We start from the raw sequence: 18,254 nt of genomic DNA, 5'->3' as shown, positions 1-18,254 counted from the left end.
TTTTGTTCTGGGCAATGAGGGGGAGCCAGCCATTATACACTGCATTGTCAGCTTGCCCATTATTATACACTCTATTTGATTCTGTTGTTGATCCACAATTCTCGAATGGAGATTGAGTTATGGAATTGCCACTGAAGAACACGTCATTCCCTCTGCCATTTGTTGCTGTATTTCCTTCGAAGAAGCAGAATGTGATGAATTTTTCTTCATTCATCCAGGAATACGGAGGATAAAAACACATTGCGGCACCACCATAGGAAGTTGATGAACTTGTCAATTTGTTGTTTATAAACTGACAATCATTGATTGAAAATTGATTTGGTTTATTTTGTGGAGGCCAATGAAATGTGAGAGAGCCAGCAGAATCACCACCAGAATTTGCGATACACCAACATTTGGAAAACAGGAATTGGCAAGACGATGTCATGTTATCGAGTAAGAAATACCAACCAGTTCCACACCAATTTGTTATTGAACAATTTCCCACCATGTTATCTGAGAATGAATTAACAGAAGATGATTGATGGCCATCTATATCAATTGCTCCTCCATGAGCAGCTGAACAACTCGTGAAATTGGATTTTGTGATATCAATTTTTAACAAATATCCACAATATAACGCTCCACCATGATCATTTGTTGAACAATTGTTGAACGAACAAGAAGTGATTGTGAGGTTGGCATTTGCTTTGTTTACAAAAAGTGCACCACCTGCTGAAGATCCACCATTTGAATCATTCCATTCGCACCATTCAAATTTATGGCTATTCAGATCAAAAGAGTCCAGTCTTCCAGGTTTCGCTCTTTGAGATTCAGTTCCAACATGTCCAATAGGTCCATTTGATGAAAAGCGTGTTTGGTGAAGAAAAGAAGCGTTGAAGGCAGAGAGAGAAGTGGATGGGCTGTTGAGGTTGGGGAGGATGGCACCATCGATGGGGTTGTGGGTGTGGATGAAGATGGATGAGTGGATGAAGAGAGATGAGTGAAGAGAGAAAGAGGGGATTGAATTGATGTTTGTGTTGGTGTTGGTGGAAGAGGAAGAAGAGGTTGAGGTGGTTGATGTGAATGGATAAAGTGAGTGTGAGGGAAGGGATGGAAGAGATGGATTGGAATGGGGAGATGAGATGTTGGAGAAGAGGGTGTTTGAGAGTGGAAATTGAGGTGGATTTGGGTGCGGAGACGGGATTGATAATGACGATGGAATGTGAAATGAATCTGCATGTTTCTCTTTTATCTTTTCCTTTCTGTATGATTTTATAAAACAAACAATTTTGAGTTGAAAACGATGAAATAGAATAATTGAATTGATTCTTTTGAAATATCTTAAAATTTTGTGATTCTAATAATAAGTGAACAATTTTACACCTCCGATTTTTGATATTGATCATTTTCTTTTTTTCTTTCTTTTATTTTCTTTTCTTTTCTTTTTAGTGTGTGAATGTGTGCCATTTTTTTTAATTTAGTGGGGAGAGTGAAAAACCTCACTTGAAGTTAATAATTCAATCTTGTTTTCCAATTCATTAGGTCAAAATTATATAGTAATTTTGAAATCATTTTTGTATTCAAAAGTTCACACTTTCATGTTTGATCAAAAATTTTCATTTTTCTCTGTTTCACTGATTTTTGATGACTTTTGAAACATAAAACAGTTAACTGTTTTCACAGAATAGAGTACAACAGGGGAAAAATTACACCTTTATAAATAAAACATATCAATAATAAAATAAATCAAAAAAATAGAAAATTCAAAAAGTTTAAAAAAAATAAATTGTTTGTGAGAAGTGAAAAAACATTTCATTTTTATTTTTAAATTTAAAGAAAAATATCAAAAAAATCAGTTGAGAATAATGACTATGACCAATAAATCACTTTTTTTTTTCGAGTATGAAACTTTATCAAAAAATTTTTTGCGCCAAAATATAACTCAAAAATTTTCTTTATTTATTTTTTTGGTTGTTAATAATGACTTTTAATGATAAAAATAAATACAGATAAACTCCAAAGCGCTGTTTTCAATGATTCTTTTGTGAAAAATCGTATCAAATGTTTTCAAAGTTTATGATCAAAAAACCATAACGATAGATTCTCATTTGTGCACTATTAGATCTAATAACTATGTTCTCATATATATATAGTTCTTAACGAAAAATTTACCAAACTTTTTATTTTGAATAATTACTGAAGTTTATGACAAGGCGAAAGAACTCACTTAAGGACTTGGATGCTGAATTGGAAGATACCAGATTAAGAGAAGTTAGAATTGTCTCGGTGAAACGAGTGATTCCAAAAAAAGGAAATGAATCAAGAAAAATTGTGAAAGGTAAGGAAAAGACAAACAAGAGGAGCAAAGCAAATTCATCAGAGACAAAAATAAAGAAAGTTGGAAGGAAAAGTTCATCGAATGCGAAGGCTGGTAAAAAAACACAGATTAAAGGGACCAAGAGCAAGTCAAGAGGAAGGAAAGGTGTTCATTCAAAACCTGAAGTTAAACCTGTCAACCCTCCAAGGAAATCAAAAGATAGGAAATCAATAAAGAAAAGCGACAATTCAAAAGAATGTCCAATTGAACTTTAATTAGAATGTCGTTTATTTGATCATCTATCATTCTTCATTTTTATTTCTTTGAATCTAGAATTTTTGTGTAGGCATCAATAGTGTTTTTGAATACTTGAGATGTTGATTATAAATATTAATAAAAGAATTATCGGAATTTGAATGTTTTTTTATGTATCTTTGAGAAGAAATGTTATAATATTTTTCTTTCATATTTCTGAGATTTCAAATTGAAACTATTGAAAAAGTTTGAGTATTTTTTAATTGAACGAAAAGATGTGAAATATTGTAAAAAGATAAAGTGGAAAAATGTTCGGTTTTACGATTTATTAAAACAAAACATGAAAAACAATAAATCTAACTTTGAAATTTAATAAATATATTTTGAAAGTTTTTAGTTTATTATATTAAAGTTTTGTTTTCTTCAAATGAAATCAATCAAGACAATGAAGAATTTATCAATTTTTGAGCATTTAATTTCTGAGAATTGTATGTTGATTTTAATGTAGAATCGTTATCTCCTGTTAATTCTGCACAAGAAGAATGCCTTGAAGCAATCTGCCTTTCTGAAAAAGATGATTCTTGCTCTTTTAAGCCAGGTATTCTCTTAAGCCACTCGCTCTTCCATTCACTATCAGAGGTTAATGGAATCCGTCTTGATGGATTCATTTCAATTTCTCTTTCTCTTTCTCTCTTCCAGTCTCTCATGCGAAATCGCTGGGCTTCGCGTTCAATGTTTTCGAATTCTTTTCTAAGTCCTTCTAAGACATCGAAAAAAAGAATTTCTTTTTGATCCTCTTCGCATGAAAGAGAGCCAAATAAAAATGAACTATAAAATGGTTCTCTCAAAAATTCGGATGAAAACGCAAATGTCTCACTTGACATTAAATCCAATTCCTCGTTTGAAGGTTCACCAAGGAATTCGATACAATGAGAAATCACTGTTGCAGGAGTGTTTGAAAATGAAACAAGTAAATGAATAATGCATAGATGGAATTCAATCTGTGATGATAAAAAAAAATGAAATAACAACAGCAAATAAGAATTTTTCACAAAACAATTAATTGTTCCAAACCTCAACATCCACAAAATAAGGAAAACTTTTCCGATATTTGCATTTTCCATTAAAAAGAGTAATATATTGCGATATGTCTCTTTCAAAACTATTTTTAATCAATAATAATATATACAAATAAATTGATTGTTTGAATTGCCCAAAATTTTTGAATAAATGCTTTCACATTTCATCAAACTGTTCAAAATTTTGAAATAAGGAATTTCTGAGAGCATCTGCAACTAAAGATGTTGTAAAATCGTTGAACCTATACAATACGCACAATTAAATTATTTTCAAAAAATACCTTTTATTATTTTTCTTGAATTTATCAATTGGAGAGAGTCCAATGAATTGAAAAAAATATCAGCTTTCAAATGAATTTTTTACACATTTATATCTTAATGCTATTTTAAATTGTTATTTTCCATACATCTTCCAAATATAGAAACCATTTTTGTTGCTTCATCAACTGTCAATTTCAAGTGTTCTTTCACTTCATCCATTGAATAAATTCTTGTGGAAAAGATCATAATAGAAACTTTTAAATATTATAGATATAAGAAATTTTACTGAAAAAAGCACACCTTTCGAGAAGCCAATGAAATTTTGGAAATGAATCAGGCTAAATCCGAATGTATAGGTATGCCCAGATTTCTTGTTGGTTGATAACCTGTGTAAATTTTTATTAATAGAAAACAGTTATTTAAAAAAGAAACAATGAAATATTCTATGTGAATATATGAAAAAACTTAATCGAAAGTGAAAATTCTGCACTTCGAGTTATCAATCAAGTGAGTTTTGTTGATGGAAGCTTCGCAACCTTCAACAGGAGATGTTTCACTGAGGCTTTTCAGGACAATTTCAGGATATAAAGGTCAAATACCAGAATCTCTGATAGATGCCACGATGGTAGATGGCTTTAATGCTTCCGATAATGCTTCCTTAAGTTTTTTGACGAAGTTGGATCTGTTTGATGATGCATTGCTTCGCACAATGTATGAATCAGCAGTGTGAATAATTTTCTTGATATTTGAATTGACATATTTATCTAATGGCTGGACGATATGCGAGGTGTGCGAAGGAGGAAATGCAATATCGATCATTTATTCCTTTGCCAGTTCCAAAACATCTTTGTTCGTGTGTGTTGTTGCACCATCCATATGCAGGCATGCAGGAAAGTTTGATTATCTCATCAGTTTTCTTTTTCAATCAATTGAATCAACAACAATAAATTTGAACTGATCAAAAAATAATGAAGAATCCATTGTTTCTTTGTTGTGCCAGTGAAAACAAAGTTATCGGAATTGGCCTTTGCATATTCCAGAGGAAGAAATGTTGAATGACTGATCACAGAAGTCTTGCAATGCTCCCCGTCAACAGAAATAAGTAAAAGCAAAGAAATTGATGGAGGAAGAGGTGCTTCTTGAGAAATTGGGATGGGGCAATCCTGCGGAGTGAATATCTTCGTTGGTTCGGTTGTGTCTCTTTAGATGTAAGTTTCATCCAGATTAAATATTAATTGTTGAATATATTTCTTCTTCTTATATTATTCTTCCAAATCTTCAAAAAAAGAACGCAAAATGAGCCTTGTTGAGTGTTCGATTCTATTTATTGGAAGTTTTGCAGGCTTTTTTCATGAAGATTTTTTAATTTTGGAAATAAAAGAATAACCTCACTTTTTATTCACAGCCTTTTTATGAACGCCTTCGTTCTTTTTTGAAGAAGAAATAAAACAAGCCTATTTAAAATAAAAAAACATTAAATATTGTGATAAAAATATTCAAACTGTATTTGAACATTGCTTTGCAGTTGTTCCTTTGAGATGGTGAAAATCATTTTTTATTTTCATTGAGATTCCATCGAGACACTTTTTTCTGATTTTTCAGTGTCTTCCGTATATTCCGACGTCTCTTTGTTCAATTTTCGCCTTTACAGCTCTGTAGTATGCACTCTTCGAAATCAATCCTGCCTTGAATACATCTGATGCTCTGAAACCTTCTTTTTCAATTATTTTCAGGATTCTTTGTTGCCTTGTTGAATGCTTTCAATATTCAGACGAAGAAAGAAAAGATATAAATCTGCGAAGGTTAAATTTCTCTCGTTGTTTTTTTATAACAACACATAAAGGGGGTGATCATTAAGAAAATTTCCCGGGTTGTCGACTTTTTCCCGGGTTATCAACCAACTATCTATGAAACTTTACTGAATATAATAATACATGTTGTGCATAAGTTATTTGAGAATGATAAATTGCGGAAACATGTTTATGGAGAAACAGTTGAAAAAATTTTTTTTGATCAAAAATAAAAATTTTCGAATTAACATTTAGAAATTGACTGATTTGTTTTAAAAAAGCTTCGAAAATATAAAAAAACATATTAAATGATATTATTCAAATAAGAATAATATTAAAGGCTCATATTCAGAGGCACTAGCTCCATCTCCTGCTCCGAAATCTTCATCAAATTCAACATCGCTATCTTCATTGACAACATCATCCATATTGCAATTTTCTCATCTTCATCGATGATTTCTTCTTTTTCTTCTTCTTCTTCCACTTGAACAGGTTCAATTTCCTTTTCAAAGCACAGATATTTTATTAATTGAATAAACGTTAAATTGAATGTTGATTTCACCAAAAACAGTGAAAGATAATCATGCATAAGTCTGATCCTTGTTCCAAATCGATGGAAAGTGCATCGCAAATGTTGCCATAACCCTTCAATTGTATTTGTATACGCACCAGTTTCTGGGTCTCTGAAACGTCTTTTGTGGCACACAGTTTGATGCTTATATCCAACTGTTTCAAGTGAAGAATAAGCTCGCCATTCATCGGCAATAATTAATGTTCCAGCTTTTATGTGTTTCTGGATAATTGGAATCAAAGTTTCCTTTTTTCTGTTTGGAACGACAACCATTAACCGTTCCCCCGCTCCACCACCCTCTAATCTTTCCACCCCTCCGAGAATCCATCCTTGCTTATTCTTTCTTCCTCTCCTGTTCTTCCGTTTTCGCCAAATTGCTTCATCAATTTCAACTGTTGTTCCCTCGCCTCCAATCACTTGCTGTCTTTCCTTCCACATTTGTGAACAAGCTCACAGAATCACACTTCCCCAGAATCCGACTGTGTCCTTATCAACAGAAAGAAGCAAAGAAATTGTTTTGTTTTGAATCCCTAGCCAGTAATATAAACAAATCAGAAAAGTCACGCCTAGTCCAATCTTTATTCAGCTAAAAGATGTTCTTGAAAGAATGCTTTTTTTGATCTTGCATTTTGGACAAGTGTAACAGTGATAATTCTTATCATGATAAATTCGTTGATAGCATCTTGGAACTCTGCACATTGGGAGGCTCATTTCAATTATTTCTCTTTTGAACCATTCCCCTGTGCAGGTTTCGTCGTGGAAGAGTTTGTTCGGTGAAGTAATGTAATCCTCATCATGAAGATCTCGTTTGCATACCATGAGATCAAAAAAAACACGAACACTTAATACAAATAATTTTCAAAAATTATCATGGGTGAGAATATTATTCTTCAAAATTTCCTTAAAATAAAAAAATTCCCGCTTATTTTTATTTGCATATTCTTTTCCAATAATATATAACAAACTGAAATATAATGATTAAAATCATTTTTGGTTGTGCCTATATAATCGGATCATGCCATGAATTATTCGTTATCGGAATTGTTTTTTGCATGTCAACATGAAACGACGTTTCTTGGAATGAAACTGTCTTTTCGTAATAACTTTGTCTTTTCGATTTATTCAATTATTATTTCGGAACTTTTTTTTTCTTTCTCGAAAGAAAATGCTTTTATAAATGAATTAAACGAAAAACAAAACGATATGATCAATTTATTTTTTATGAATCAAAAATTATTCTTGAAAAATTTCATCGTTTGCCGTTGAAATTAGAAATAAGAAGATACTGACAACTATTTATTGATATTAATAATCTGAAAAAAAAAAGTCAAATCTGGGCGGCAAAAATCTATGAATAAGCAACAATAATCAGGAAAAACCAAGCAAACAAAAATCATAAATGGTGAAAGAAAAGTTAGTATTCTTCATTGCTTTTTTCATTGGAAATGATTTCATCTTTTGAAATTTTTCGTTGTTTTGAATGATTGTTGCACATGTTCACTGAAAGCGAGTCACTTCGAATTCTTTTTATTTTTTCTCTGAAAAAAGCATTCAATTCTGACTTTCTTCTTTTTCTTTTCTTTTCTTTCTTTTCTTTTTTGCTTTTCAATCTCTAAATGATAAAAAGAAATACATTTCTTCTCTTATTATCCATCATCTTTACATAAATCATATGCCTGAATATTTAAATTTATTAGCCAAACTGCAATTTCGATATCATACTTTGCATCATCCAAGCCGTTTCTGTTCCTGTTTGCACATTGCAACCATAGCCTCTTCATTTTTCCGAAAAACCATTCAACAGGAATCCGTTTCTTTGTTTGTCTTTCATTAATTGCTATTTCTTCTATCGTTTGGACATTCTTGATTAGTGTTATGACTTCTATTCCTTCAACAGCACCTTGATATCCTCTGTCTGCCATAACTTTCCAATGTTTAATTCCTTCGTCCAATCCATATTTATCTCTTTCGTATTCTGATATTTGTAAATATTCTTTCAACGGCTTCAAGTCTCGTTCAAACAATGAGAAATCATGGATGTGACCCTCAACAACTTCTGAAGCAAACAATGCTTCAAAAGGATGGCTTGTTGCAACTGAAAGCTGTTTAATAATCCATAAACTTTATGATGCCTATCCCAGAGCAACTTCTGATTTTCAAAACTGCTAGCTGGCTTGTCTGTTCTTATAGACGTTGCGTCCACTTGTAGTGCAACCGTTCCAAAAGATTCATCTGTATCTGTATATTTTGGTCTTCTTTTCTCAATGTTCATTTTTCTCAAAATTTTCAACAGGAGTGGACGTATTTGGATTATTGCATCAGAAATAATGTGGTTGCTTTTGTTGGATCAAATCCCAATTCTTGTTTGTGCAGTTCCAGAAAACAGCCATTTTAGGTTATAAAGCATTTTGTCAGTTAGCGATGAAGAACCTTTTGTTTCTTTTTTCGGAGTCTGGATTTTTTCGTTTTCAAGTTCGCAAATTATGCTGAGTATTTGTTTTTCAGTTAATTTTTATTTATCAAAAGATTTTTTGTTTGAACAAATAATCAAATAGCTTTCTTTCGGACTAGGAATTTGAAAACTTCGTAATTTCACTGTTCATAATTTTCTTTTCAACGCTATCTTTGTTTGAATCAGCTTTTCGAAGAGCTAAATCAAACATCTCGTTTGTTTCTTTTCAAAAAAAAAAAAATAAAAATAAAAATATAAATCAAAATTGTAAAAAAAAAATTCTTTGCAATATTCTAACTCAAACATTTCCATTTTAATTTTTGCTGGTAAACATGACAGTATTCAAGAATGTTCCTGAACTTCAATTGTACCAAGCACATTTGAATTCTGAGAAGCACATACGGAAGTTGAAGGCTGGTGTGATAGTGCTTGAGAAGAGAAGTCAATATCAAATTGAGATGGAGATTGAATATTTCTTTGAACGGAGTTCATATGTGAACTTTGTTCAGAGCAATATCATTTAACAAAAAACAAAAAATAATTTATTTTTAAATTGCCATTGAAATAACGAACAAAGAATGCTACAGACCAAATATATGGATCAATTCGAGGAAGCAAACAGATACTCACTGTTCTTGTTCATTGTTAATTCTTTTTGTATTATTGAAATTAAGAAAAACAAAGATTTGATGAATATTTTGTTTATTTTATCATGTTTTTTTTTGAAATGCTCCATGAAATATGAATGAAAAAAACTTTCACACATATCTATTGTTCACCAAGTATTGTTTTTTGCGGAAGTCCAAAATAAACTGGCATTCTGTCGATGTTCATTATTCCCCATTCACCTCCCTTTGTTTGTCTTGTTTTTCTTGTACATGATAGCGGCAATGATTTGTTGTCCAATTTCACAATTTCGATCACTTTTTTGAAGCTTTCTTCAAAGATCTGGGCTGTTGAAGGAACATTATGAAAATCATTTTCAAGTCCACTTTCTTTGAATGCAGAAAGAATATTGAACAATGAAGAAACTTGCAGAATGGCATTCACTGCAACCCACAAAAGTTGTTCTGAGCTGTCGTGCGTTGAACCTGATCTTACCTGTTGAATTTGAAGTTTCCAAAGTGAAAAAATTAATAAATCCAATGACTGTAGCAAATGTGTTGTATTTGGAGGAAAAACCAAAAGCAAAATATTTTCATTAGCAAGACGAGTCAATACATTATCCGATAGGTGGATTCTGCAGCCATCAATAACCAACACTGCCTGTGCGTGTTTATCTGGCAAAATCAATCTTTTAATGTTGACACGAGGAATGAAAACTTTCTCAATCCAGTTTTCAAACTATTCCTTTGTGAAATAAGACGAATTTCCGATTTCCACACAACCATGAATTCCGATTTTATAGCCTAGAGATTGAAGGGGTCTCATATTGAATGGTTTTAGCACCAGAAAATAAGAAGGAACAAAAGTTCCATCAAGTGAAATGCAGTGGAACAATGATATTCTTTTCTCTCATTTGTCCACGGGTGTGTGATCAATTTCACGATTTTCATTTGTTCCCACTATAAGGTTAACCTTTCTTGTATTTTCATGGGAATGATAACCTGATTCATCAGCACAAAAGATCATTGAAGAATATTTTCCATACACACATTGAATCAAATGATTTTTTAAGGGAATTATTCTTTGTTCCGAAATTTTCATTCTTTTTTCGTCTCTCACGCTTGAAGGAACGATCATCAATTCCTCGCTATGCCTTTTTATGAATGAAGAATGTAAATTGTGAGAAGGCGTTTTATGACAAACTTTCGCAATAACGGCTCTTAGCGTTTTCGGTGTGATTTGCTTTCTTTTATCTCTCAAAATTTTCAGTATTTCCATGACTCGTTTTTCTTGCTTTCGAGTCATCAACATGTTCTTTTTCTCGATAACCTTTTTCCTAATATATCCAGTTCGAATCTGGCAGACAAGGCTCGGTGTGCAGCTGAATGCCTTTGCAATTCGAACGTTTGAAGGGATTTTAACTTTTCTAATTTTGAAAGCGTTGAAGAAGGAACGAATTAATGAAAATTTTGTTCTTGAAGGGTTTTGAGACAAAAAGGATGAAATGAAGTGGAGGTCTAATTTTGGAATAAATCCTGTAAAAACTGTTTCAAATGAAGATGGACTAAAAGTTGAAGAAACGAAAGGCATTTTTAATAAAAAGATAGACATATTTGTTTTTCTTGAACAACCATAATAATTTAAGAATCAATGTTTCCAACATTTAACAATTAACATGAACGGTGAGTGACTGAACTCATTTCCGGTTATTTAATCAATATCAAAACAAACTCACAAAAGATAAACCCGTTTTATATATGGTTATGTTTTCTTTTCAGACATATTGGCTTTGTGCGAAAAAATGTGTCTTTTTCGAAAAACATATGACTTTTGGGTTTCAACTCGTTCTTTTTTGAAAAGACAAATGTTTCACTCAAAGGGTTTTTCTTTTCGTCAAATATAAATTTTTCCATTACTATGAATTGTTTCGTAAAAAAAAAAAATTAAAATAGCTGAATATGAACAAGTTGTTTAGTATTGTTAAATATGTTCGATGAAACATCGATGTTGTCACTGTAATTACTGATTCTTTAAACAAAAATAATTTCTTTTCTGATGAACAAAAAAATACACGTAACAAGTCTGTCTTTCTCGGAATTACTCAGTATTTTTTGGGAATCAATAAAATTACATTGTTGTGGGTTAATGAAAAAAACCTTCAAATCCCTCAATTTAATAATGAATTTCATTATTTGATTGATTTCATTTGTTTATTATGTTATGAGCAATTATACTCTATGAAAAAATGATATAATTTTCGTTTTATCAAAAGAAAAATTGGTCGAATATTGGAAATATTTTCCATTGTTTTTTGCAAATGTGTGAATTTTTTTTTTGTTGTTTTTTTGAAAATCAAATAATCTCCAGAAACATCATTATTTCTCAATGCAACAATGGTTTCCATTAAAAGAAATACTCTTTGACAGATATCATGAGTTATTCTCGTAACAAATGCTTCTTATCCGTAATAACTGCGACTTATTAGTAATAAGTCCATTATTCAGAAAAGAATCACACTCTCCGTAAAATATATAATATTTCTTCAATTATCTTTTTTTCCGTTTTAAAATTAAATTTTTTCAATATAGTGCAGTTTGAATCTTTTTTTATCTGATCAAAATTATCCACTTAATTTTCTTATTTTTTTTTAATTTTTTTATGAAGAAAGAAAATCGAATATCAAATTCCTTCTCTTATAATTTTGGTGATTATTTTTGAAATCATATTTGTTCATTCAAAAATTTATGTTCAAGTTTATCCTTTGAACATAAATGCATGATTGCTGAAGAGAAAAAAGGCTCAATAAAGATATTTGAATATTTATTTCAGCTGGTTTTCTTTATCAAAAAACAGTTGTGATAAATTCAGCATATGAATTAAAAAGCTCTTTCCAATGAAAAGCAAAATTTGATAAATCTGCAACCCGAAAAAAGTTATGATTTCAAAAATAAGTACTCATTGAGAACCAATGTTAATTGGGAGATGATGAGACCATCATCAGTTTAACTTTCGTAATCGTCCTTAGCTTTTCCTCTGTTCCCTTCTTTATTTGGGCTCTTGTTCTGATCACTAACTTTTCTCTCTGTGCTGGTGCATCTCGTTTTCTTTCAGTGGGCTCTTCAATTCTTGTTTGCCTTATTGGCTGCTCTTCCTTTCTTCTTTGTTCTGAAGTTTCTCGTTGACAAATGGAGTAATTTACTTGTAATCTTTTGGTTTTCTCATTTCCGCCTCTCTTCTTCGCTTCGGATTTTCTGCATATGGCTCTTCTGTTTTCATTCTCTCTATTCTCCTTTTCTTCTTGATCGTTCGTTGCAGAAGCAATAATGCAGGTTATTGATGATGCTCGTTTTGATAGAAAATAATGTTTCTCCAACGTATTTGTTCGTGTGGGCAATCGTTCAAACGTTGCCACTTATTCAGGGGGAATTCCTGCAATTGTCAGTGCTGAAAGGCTTACTGTTTTGATCGAGAAAGGTGTGAATCTCTTGGGCGCTTATGCATTTCAAATCCCTTCGTTTGAAAGCTTCCGTATTCCTTCGACAGCTTTCAGGTGAAAGTTCTTTGTGTTCAAAAGTGACTTGTCTGTGTGTCTGTTTTTCTCCTGTTCTCTCTTACACTTTTCTTGGATAGCTGATGCCGTTCAAATCAAACTCAGTTCTGGCAAGAACGAAACATCAATCTCCGTTTTTGTGAATAAGATATTCAACTTTGCATCCAGTAACACACACTTCTCCTCGAACTTACTTTCCAACATGTTAATCCTCTCAAGCTCCGTGAATCTGCAAGCGTAAACAACATCGTTCGTGTAATTTCTTTCATCGTGAGCTGTTTGAAACTTAATCCTTCATTTGGTCCCAGTCCAGAAAAGAACTCAAGCACTATTCGAGGATTCCAAATGTCTCCTGTCTTCTTTTTCCTTGACTCGTCTGTCCTTCTGAATGATCTGAAAAGGGTACGAGTGATAGTGATATCTCCAAGGAAAGAAGAGAACACAATGTTGAAGTATAGCGATATTGCTGCCCTAGTCAACTGAAGGTTAGTTAACTTCATGCCACCGTTCCTAAGCGATAGAAACACATTTGCATAACATGCGGCCCACTCCTGAATAGAATCCGGAATTCTTCCATGTCCACACTCTTTCTATTGTTTTCCAAAATGAGCAAATCCATACAGATATCCTCTCCATGTGCTCCTCGAAATGCCTGCCCTGCACTCTTATGCTGACGAGAAAGGGACTGATTTTTGTTCCAATGCATTCTTCCACCATTGTTCTCCATCTCGTAAAGTGCATTCAGCCAGATTATTCTCAATCGACCTGGTGGAAGACTCGCACATGTCCATTGCATTTATGGACCCTTCCACAGAACCTCCTTCTGATTTTTCCAAGTCCATTCCAAACGGGGATTGGACCTTAACATGCTTTCCAAATTCTATCCCTTCCAATTCGGCAGGAGTTAAATCACTTGTGCTCTCTCCTGTCGTGCTTTCTGGATAGTCGGAATCACAAGAGGGATCGGTGGATGAGCTAACACGACTTCGTTTTTCCAGGGAAACATCAGTCCGTCTTCTGCGAGCTGACTTCCTACTCCGTACCATCTTCCCACTTTGCGGTTGTGTTGCACTGCAAACGCGTCCAGGGTTGGAGCAATGGAGAGTTTCGTCATTATCTTTTCCCATTCTTCTTCCTGCACCTCGTAGTCTCCTGCTCTCTCCAGTCGTGATGACGCATCTGCTCTTGTGTTCAGTCCACCTTTAACTTGTGACGCACTCAACTCTATGCCTAGATCTTGTTTGAGTCTCCGTAATTTCCTCAGCACTGTTCGAAGCCTCTTCCCTGCATTCCACCTGTTTATGTTGAACACCACAGATGTGTTATCCGATCTTGGGTGAAGAAAGTGAACATGATGTTCCAAAAGGATTGGTGAGAAGTGACTGAGAGCAAGTTAGACATCCATCAGTTCACTAAAATTGGACGATTGTTTCCTCACGAGGTGGTGGAACGGATTGCGTGCATCGAGGAGCATGTTGTTCAAGAGAAGAGATGCTCCCCAAGCCGTCTCCGATGCATCCGTTGTTAGAGTTGCATCCGGGGAAAATACTGGGATAAGCCTGCGTCTTGGGTGTGCTCTCAACTTCGATATCCATTGCCGAATCTGCTGCCGGATTGAAGCATTCAACCTCAATTTGCCTTTCCATCCTCTTTCCTTTATTCCTATCTGTAGCATACGATGCATGGAGTGAAGCCATAGAGAAGTGTCTGGCTGAACAAACCGAACAGCGTTGAGTTTTCCAATAAAAGAAGCCAGATCACTCACTTTCACAATTCTTGCTTTCATGCAATCTTTTTCACATCTGCGACACAAGCGAGTCAGTGCTTTTCTTCTATCTCTTGCAAGCCGAACCTTCATCTTCGACGAGTCCCACTCGAAGCCAAAAAAAGAAAACCTTTTTCTTGGGATCAACTGGCTTTTCTACTGGTTCACCAATCGACCTCGTTCTTCCAGAAATCTGATAATCTCTTTGGTGGCCTGTGCAAAGTTTATCTTGTTCTCGTGCGATATAATGAAATCGCCCAAATATGCGATCTCACTAACATCCCATCATTGCCTTATTTCTGAATTCATCTTCATCATCGCCTGCGTGAAAATTATTGGAGCATCCACAAAACCAAACGGCATTCATTTTAATGCGTGGTCTTTTCCAGAAAATCTGAAAGCCAAATACGGTCTTAGGTCTTTGGAAACCGGAAGCAGATAGTAGGCCTGTTGTAAATCCACTGTTACTGCGTAATCTTGTCCTCTCAGCACACGCTCCACAGTCTTTTCGTTGTCGCATTTGAAGTGTGTCTTTATCAAGGCTGTGTTTAATCTCCTGCAATCCAGTATCTGTCTCCATGCTCCCGATTTCTTTCTGATCAAAAACACGTTGCTTCTGTGCCTCACATCTTCTGACCTTATCCCCTCCACAATTCCTGTCTCTATCTGCTCCTTCAAAAGATCTGTGAACGCTTTTATTTGTTCTTCATTTGAGTGCACAGGTCCATCTCTGCACTGCATATCCCTTAGCTTCCTTCTTATGTGTTTGCTTTTCCACATCCCCTTCACACACTGTCTGATCAACTTGGCACCACCAATTCTTTCCCAAGCTTCCATGAAAAACTCCGTTCTTCCTCCAATCCTTGTCCTGCATATAAATCCTTTCCTCACTCCATATTCTATCTTTGTTGTTGACTCTAACTTTAAACGTAGTATCTCCAATTCGTTGTGGCACATCCATCTCTCTGCCGCTTTCCTCCTCGTTCTGCATGTGAGCGGAGTCCTCTCCGAAAAAACTGTGAGCCCCAGATCTTTCTTGGACCAGTGAAATATCTTCTTGGGAGCCCCTGTGTTGTTGAGTTCCTCTCTCCTTTTGACCATAAGGAAATTGCTGACTTTATGCTCGTTGACTTCACTGGGGTTGAGGAGCTTGTCGTTAATCTTATCTCCTTAAAAATCTGCTCTTGCCGTTCGGTTAATAATCCTATCACATTCTCTGATTTCATTTGCTCCGCCATCCGAAAACCAAATCTTCCTTGTTGCCTGGTTGTTCTCGCCTCCTGCAAAGCCTTCGCTATAAGAAGTAACACATCAGTTCCCCTCTCTCTGCTTTCACAATGAGGGTCTGAGATTTCCAAGTTCAGAAGCTGAGCCTTGAAAGCCTGATACAAACACAGCTCAATTTTATATCCAGCAGAATCCAACGTATCATTAAATAAATAAGCAGATTTTTGGAAAAGGTGAGGTGCTGGCGGCAATGCTGGGCTCAGATCCTGAAGCGCATATTCTTGTTCGATATTTTCCACAGAAATAGAAGGAAGCTGTAGATTAAATATGGATTTATTTAGTTCTTGACTGAAAATGCAATGAAAAACTTCAGCAGCCCTTTCATGAAGGTCTGAGTCTGATTCTTCATCTGTTCTTTTTTCTTGTGTTGCTTTTCCTTCTGTTTCTGGAAGACTTGATTGAGAAATTACCGACGCAGAAGCGGAAATTAGCGTAGGCAGCGTTTGGACACCGAGCTGGCTTAGCACCCAACCTTGCAGTGAGTCTGCTTTGGTTGCCAGTGAATGTCCAATGGTCTGAAGGGAAATGGAGTTTGAATCAATTATCGGTGCAATCCGAATAGGCGGACAAAAAACATTATTAAATATGGAAAATTCAAATAAAAAAAAATCAGAAATATCCAAATTGAGCCAAACCTTCAACGATGAAGATAAAACAGTTGATTTTCTTGAGGAAATGAATCTGGTTGAGAAGTAAATTTTCTGCAGCAAATGCAAAAAGAAGATTGGATTCAAAAAAGAAGCAGATGAAAGATTTCGCTACCGTTTCCATCACCTATCAGTCAGCTTTAGGAAAAATACAATATTTGGAAATATTCGAATAAAATTGCATCAATTTATGAAATCGTCACTATTCTTTTGGATAAATATAACAGCAAAACAAGCAACTTTACTCACAAATCTGTCCAAAAAAACTGTTTGCCATATTTGTTCCCGCTTTCAGGGGAACAGCGTTTCGGTTAGATGCAAATCATGAAGAGAAGAATCGGAAGAAAAAATTGAATTGTTCAAATAGATGAAATTCTATTATTTAGCAGAAAATTCAAAAAAGGAAGGAAAAAACCTTAGCAGTGGGTTTTTTGTGATACTGACGTATCTCAAACAGGAAAAGAAAAACGCAATATGTTTATGGAAATGGTTCCAGACAGAAAAAAGCATTCTTTGCATTCTTCGGTAAGAAGACACATTGAATTGGGTTCAATGATCAACAGCTACAGCTGGTGGGCCTGAGATAGAATGGAAAATCTATGCAACATACATTGAATGGACAACTGCAAAAAAACATTCATTGATAAAAATACAAACACTCACACAAACAGCATAGAAAGTCTCTGGTCTATGTTACGCAAAAGTTCACCACCACATGGAGTTAGACATTCTATAATTCAATCGCACATGGATTCTTTTGCTCACAAATGACAAGAAGAAAGCTCTTTTTTCACATTTTTGAAAACATTGGCTGTCAATAATATTAATTAATAAATGGAAGTTTGAATTATAAATTTTTTTAATCTATTAACTTTTTTTTTCTTTTCTCGAATAAAATGAAAAAATCGATGAATCAGAATGCATCAAGTTAAAGCTAATAACGAACTAAGTTATTGTTTTCTATTTGTTCGTTTTTCAAATCATTCAGTGTTGTTCTTTATCAATTTTTTAATGAACAAACAACAAAAATTTTTTTTAAACTTTTTTTTGATATTCATAATTCAGAATCCACCAGCACTTTTCTTTTTAAATATATCTTTAACAATAAGATATTATTATTTAATGGAGAAATATAATCTAGGTGACAGTCGAATCGCGTGAAATGATTAACATATTCTTTCTTATTTGTAGCTTCTAATGTTTATTAAATTACGATTATTGAACGACTCTCACTCCTTATCGATCTTTCTTTTATTATGAACAATAAAATTTTATAATGGGTTAGATCAACATGATGAATTGGTTGTTTCCATATCTTTGAATGGAAAACGAAAAACACAGTGTGACCTCGTATGAACATGTTTATTTTTGATTCTTATTCATAATCTGTTTGCTATTTATTTTAAAACATTTTGAACAAAGGAAACAGAAGTTAAGATCATTGTTTTCTTTGCTTTATTGGAGATCTGCTTAAATAAAAATCAACAACAAGCAAAATCGTTTGTCCATTTTACAGATATTAGAATATACACCTATTTAAAATTAATTTGTTTGTTATTAACATTTTTTGTCCAATAATAATATTAACACTTAAAATAGCTGCAGTGGTACAGAAAGTTACATGAAATTAAAGAAATGAAAGGATTTATGGAAAAAAATTGTGAAAGAAAAATTTAACTCGACTTGCCTCAG

General features: G+C 33.8%; 7 protein-coding genes across 7 annotated transcripts; 1 reads left to right on the top strand and 6 right to left on the bottom strand.

Moving 5' to 3' along the window:
* The first annotated feature begins 2,160 nt into the window (after positions 1 to 2,160).
* Positions 2,161 to 2,865, top strand: MONOS_15139 (uncharacterized protein). The gene has a single exon (XM_067867995.1). It carries the CDS (start codon positions 2,188 to 2,190, stop codon positions 2,572 to 2,574), a length of 387 nt encoding a protein of 128 aa, XP_067728207.1. The 5' UTR covers positions 2,161 to 2,187; the 3' UTR covers positions 2,575 to 2,865.
* Positions 2,866 to 2,991: 126 nt separating this feature from the next.
* MONOS_15138 (uncharacterized protein) lies at positions 2,992 to 4,113 on the bottom strand (the record flags this gene model as incomplete). The annotated part of the gene is made up of 4 exons (XM_067867994.1): positions 2,992 to 3,555; positions 3,629 to 3,716; positions 3,807 to 3,849; positions 4,041 to 4,113. 4 exons carry the CDS (start codon positions 4,111 to 4,113, stop codon positions 2,992 to 2,994), a joined length of 768 nt encoding a protein of 255 aa, XP_067728206.1.
* Positions 4,114 to 6,018: 1,905 nt separating this feature from the next.
* Positions 6,019 to 6,693, bottom strand: MONOS_15137 (putative Uncharacterized transposase-like protein; the record flags this gene model as incomplete). Its single annotated transcript, XM_067867993.1, has 1 exon — positions 6,019 to 6,693. One exon carries the CDS (start codon positions 6,691 to 6,693, stop codon positions 6,019 to 6,021), a length of 675 nt encoding a protein of 224 aa, XP_067728205.1.
* A 2,782-nt stretch (positions 6,694 to 9,475) lies between these two features.
* Positions 9,476 to 10,098, bottom strand: MONOS_14781 (uncharacterized protein; the record flags this gene model as incomplete). Its single annotated transcript, XM_067867611.1, has 2 exons — positions 9,476 to 9,808; positions 10,093 to 10,098. 2 exons carry the CDS (start codon positions 10,096 to 10,098, stop codon positions 9,476 to 9,478), a joined length of 339 nt encoding a protein of 112 aa, XP_067728204.1.
* A 3,430-nt stretch (positions 10,099 to 13,528) lies between these two features.
* Positions 13,529 to 13,990, bottom strand: MONOS_14782 (uncharacterized protein; the record flags this gene model as incomplete). Its single annotated transcript, XM_067867612.1, has 1 exon — positions 13,529 to 13,990. The coding sequence occupies one exon, from the start codon at positions 13,988 to 13,990 to the stop codon at positions 13,529 to 13,531; it is 462 nt and encodes a 153-aa protein (XP_067728203.1).
* Positions 13,991 to 14,275: 285 nt separating this feature from the next.
* On the bottom strand, positions 14,276 to 14,560 carry MONOS_14783 (uncharacterized protein; the record flags this gene model as incomplete). The annotated part of the gene is made up of 1 exon (XM_067867613.1): positions 14,276 to 14,560. The coding sequence occupies one exon, from the start codon at positions 14,558 to 14,560 to the stop codon at positions 14,276 to 14,278; it is 285 nt and encodes a 94-aa protein (XP_067728202.1).
* A 431-nt stretch (positions 14,561 to 14,991) lies between these two features.
* On the bottom strand, positions 14,992 to 15,729 carry MONOS_14784 (uncharacterized protein; the record flags this gene model as incomplete). The annotated part of the gene is made up of 1 exon (XM_067867614.1): positions 14,992 to 15,729. One exon carries the CDS (start codon positions 15,727 to 15,729, stop codon positions 14,992 to 14,994), a length of 738 nt encoding a protein of 245 aa, XP_067728201.1.
* Positions 15,730 to 18,254: the final 2,525 nt, after the last annotated feature.

Source organism: Monocercomonoides exilis (assembly GCF_001643675.1).
Source record: "Monocercomonoides exilis strain PA203 chromosome Unknown scaffold20-1493094, whole genome shotgun sequence".
In the NCBI taxonomy this organism is placed as follows: domain Eukaryota; phylum Preaxostyla; order Oxymonadida; family Polymastigidae; genus Monocercomonoides; species Monocercomonoides exilis.
The sequence above is the reverse complement of the archived record's forward strand: the minus strand, read 5'-3'. Positions and strand labels throughout refer to the sequence as shown.